Genomic DNA, 3,521 nt, shown 5'->3' on the forward strand with positions numbered 1-3,521 from the left:
ATACATATTAATATTATTAATAGCTTGAAAAGAGAAACATGTGCATTATACTCTCAAAAAACATATATACATGCTCTAGAACATTTGAGTCTTTGTTCTTTTTATTAAGTCAAATGTTTTTATGCTTTCTATATGATATATTGTTGCATGATGTGAAAACTAATCACAGCATTAGATGCTATTCTCAATATGTTAATGGATATAATTGTTAGTTAGTTATGTTGATATATACATGTAGATGTAGATGATAGGACATTGATATTTTATTTTTGAAGATAGAAACAAACATGGTAGTTAGCATAATGAGAAAGAGATTCTACTTAAAAGCTTCTTGATTTTCTTTAACTCATATCCTTAGTTCATGCATTATATAAGTGCATGCTGTGAATAAGTTTTTGTGTGGAAAGCATAAGAGAGAGTGGTGAGAGGGAAAAGGGATGGGAAACAGCATAGGAACATACAACAAATACAAAAGTTTCTTGTTCTTTATCAAAAAATACAAGTTGACTGAGCTCGTTCCGCCTCAGGATCTTCAAGAGGTTTTTTCTAAGTTTGCCGGAGGGGGGTCATTCTTGTCAACCGAGCAATTACATCGGTTTCTTGTGGAGAATCAAGGCGAAGAGAGTTTCACCTTATTGGATTCGGAGAAGATTATTGATAGGATTTTGGAACTGAGAAGGATGCATATGGAAACGGTTCATGTTGATCAAAATAGAGAAAGGGAAATTACCCTTGATGATATCTTTCGATTTTTGCTCCTAGACGATTTCAACGGTCCTTCCAAAAACGAGGTAATAGTCAGTAGTAAAGTTAGTCGGTCAATCAGAGTATTCAGATGAATATCAGACAATTCGTATTTTGAATTCGTTTTTTAAGTCAAAGTTTACTAAAGTCGAAACTTAAATAGTTCAATCTTCATATGATAATTTCAATTTCTTTATGAATTCATGTTTTGATTTAATTGGCCTTAATTTGCTAACAAGAAAGTGAAAATAAATTTCATTACAGGTACATCATGATATGAATGCTCCATTGTCACATTATTTCATATATACAGGACACAATTCCTATCTTACTGGAAATCAATTAAGCAGTGATTGCAGCGAAGAGCCGATCATAAAGGCGCTGCAACGAGGCGTGCGTGTTATAGAGCTCGATTTATGGCCAACTTCTAATAAAGATGATATTAAAGTTGATCATGGATGGTACTATCATTTTGACTATATGAAAAGTTAAATCAAACTTTGTTTACATGATCTTAATCCTTTCGATTTTCAATGCAAAACTTATTCGATTTTCGTCACTTTTCTGCATGATATCAACACAGGACACTGACAAATCCTGTCTCACCTATCAAATGTTTGGAGTCTATAAAGAAATATGGTTTTGTTGCATCTCAATATCCAGTGATCATAACTATAGAAGATCATCTTACAAAAGAACTTCGAGCAAAATTCGCAGAAGTATGCAATAGACTATTCTGTGATTCTCTCTTACTTTTCCTTTTTAATCTCAATTTTCATGAGTTTTTCTTTTTTCTTCTGGTAGATGGCAACTCATATATTTGGAGAAATGCTTTATTATCCTCAAGCAGAATGTTTGAACTTAACAGAATTCCCTTCACCGGAATCATTGAAAAACCGAGTTATTATATCAACCAAACCTCCAAAAGAACGGTTTGAGTCCAACCGAATCAAGAACAACGGCAACTATCATAATCTAGATGGAAGTAGTGAATCATCAGAAGACGATTCATCGGGACAGGAATCACCCGACTCCGCGAATGAAGTCGAAAGTAAGAACTCGGTGAGAAATGCTAGCAATACATTCCTTTATATAGTACTATTTATAAGCTTTGCATGATTGTGTTACAATATTTTTCATGTTTATTAATCAGAATGGACGTGATCGCGATGAAGGAGAAACGAGTTCGTGTGAATGTGATCAAAGATTATTTCAAGAGTGTTCACCTGATTACAAAAGCATCATAACAATTTATAATAAGAAACTCAAAGGTAGCTTGAAAGATAAATTGAAAACGGACGGTGAACTTAGACGGTTAAGTTGGAGCGAAACAACCTTAGAAAAGGCTACAGAATCTCATGCAACAGACATCATAAGGTATGTGATTCAATAGTAGAAAAGTTTGATCAGGCTGTAGTATCTAAAAATGTCCTATGGTTCATCTGATTCAAACTGTTAAATTTTCAGGTTCACACAGAAAAATATCCTCAGGGTATATCCAAGGGCGACGCGTGTCAAATCGTCAAATTTCAAACCATATCTTGGGTGGATGTATGGAGCTCAGATGGTTGCATTCAATATGCAGGTTAGCAAGAGAAGTTGTGAGTAATATCAATGACACTACAGATTCAAGACGTGTCTAGCGTCTAACACTGATATTTGTAGACATTCAATTACTTGACTTGCAAGTTACTATTTTTTTTTTCTCTATAGGGGGTTGGAAAATCTCTCTGGTTGATGCAGGGGATGTTCAGAGCAAATGGAGGATGTGGTTATGTAAAAAAACCTGAAATTCTAATGCAGAATTTTCACTGTGACCATGAGTTCGATCCAACAAGAGTAATGCCAGTAAAGAAGATATTAAAGGTATGCATACTATGCAAAACGTCTCAAATTTTTGGAGGCACTACGTAGATTACATGCAGTTTCACCATGGCAAAACAAATAGATGTCCTATTTAACTACAGTTTTAATAGTGATAAATATTTTATGAGGCCTTATTTAATAACGTTTTACCTGTAATAGATTTTGGACTTTGTGCGGTGGCCTGCTTTGCACACCCTTAAAGATGACCCTGATACTATATAGTCATTTGTTTGGCGATATCTTAATCTTATGTTGTCATGTCCAATAACAGGTGAAAATTTACATGGGACATGGATGGAGCTTAGATTTCAGTCCTACACACTTTGATATGTTCTCTCCACCAGACTTTTACATAGAGGTTGGTATTGTTGGTATGCCAGCTGATATTACAAAGAAGAAAACTAAAGTAATCATGGACAATTGGTTTCCTGTGTGGAATGAAGAGTTTGAATTCCCTTTGACTGTTCCAGAGATTGCTTTACTTCAGATACAAGTAAAAGACAAAGATCCAACGGGGAAAGATGATTTTGCTGGTCAAACATGTTTGCCAGTGTCAGAGCTGAAATTTGGATTTAGATCAGTCCCTTTGTATAATGAAAAGGGAGAACAATTTAATTCTGTAAAGTTGTTAATGAGCTTTCAATTTGAATGAATTGTATAAGTAATTAAATCTTTTAGGATATGTACATCATTCTTCTTTTCATTGTATTTCGGAATAGAACTGAAAATCGTTGATAGGTTGATCACCGTAGTGAAATTTCTCGTGCGAAGATGTCTGTTCTCGGATGATTGGAGAAATACGTGCAAAAGATTAGCATTTCAGCACTCCAATGCTCAGGTTAGTCTCATGATAAGGTGGAAGGTTGCAAATATGATTGGAGTGGGAGCCTTACTCCTGTGTGGTATCTTAG

General features: G+C 34.7%; 1 protein-coding gene across 2 annotated transcripts; it reads left to right on the forward strand.

Annotated features, from left to right (window-relative positions):
- The first annotated feature begins 253 nt into the window (after positions 1-253).
- Positions 254-3,280, forward strand: LOC131621018 (phosphoinositide phospholipase C 6-like). Of its 2 annotated transcripts, none has more exons than XM_058892218.1 (8): positions 254-791; positions 1,009-1,205; positions 1,328-1,463; positions 1,549-1,806; positions 1,898-2,121; positions 2,212-2,329; positions 2,458-2,610; positions 2,882-3,280. In XM_058892218.1, exons 1-8 carry the CDS (start codon positions 438-440, stop codon positions 3,260-3,262), a joined length of 1,821 nt encoding a protein of 606 aa, XP_058748201.1. In that variant the 5' UTR covers positions 254-437; the 3' UTR covers positions 3,263-3,280. The 2 variants fall into 2 exon arrangements, with proteins under 2 accessions (XP_058748201.1, XP_058748202.1); XM_058892219.1 differs by having other exon boundaries at positions 763-791; positions 1,095-1,205.
- The last annotated feature ends 241 nt before the right edge of the window (positions 3,281-3,521 follow it).

The sequence above is a fragment of the Vicia villosa genome, linkage group LG7 (assembly GCF_029867415.1).
Source record: "Vicia villosa cultivar HV-30 ecotype Madison, WI linkage group LG7, Vvil1.0, whole genome shotgun sequence".
In the NCBI taxonomy this organism is placed as follows: domain Eukaryota; kingdom Viridiplantae; phylum Streptophyta; class Magnoliopsida; order Fabales; family Fabaceae; genus Vicia; species Vicia villosa.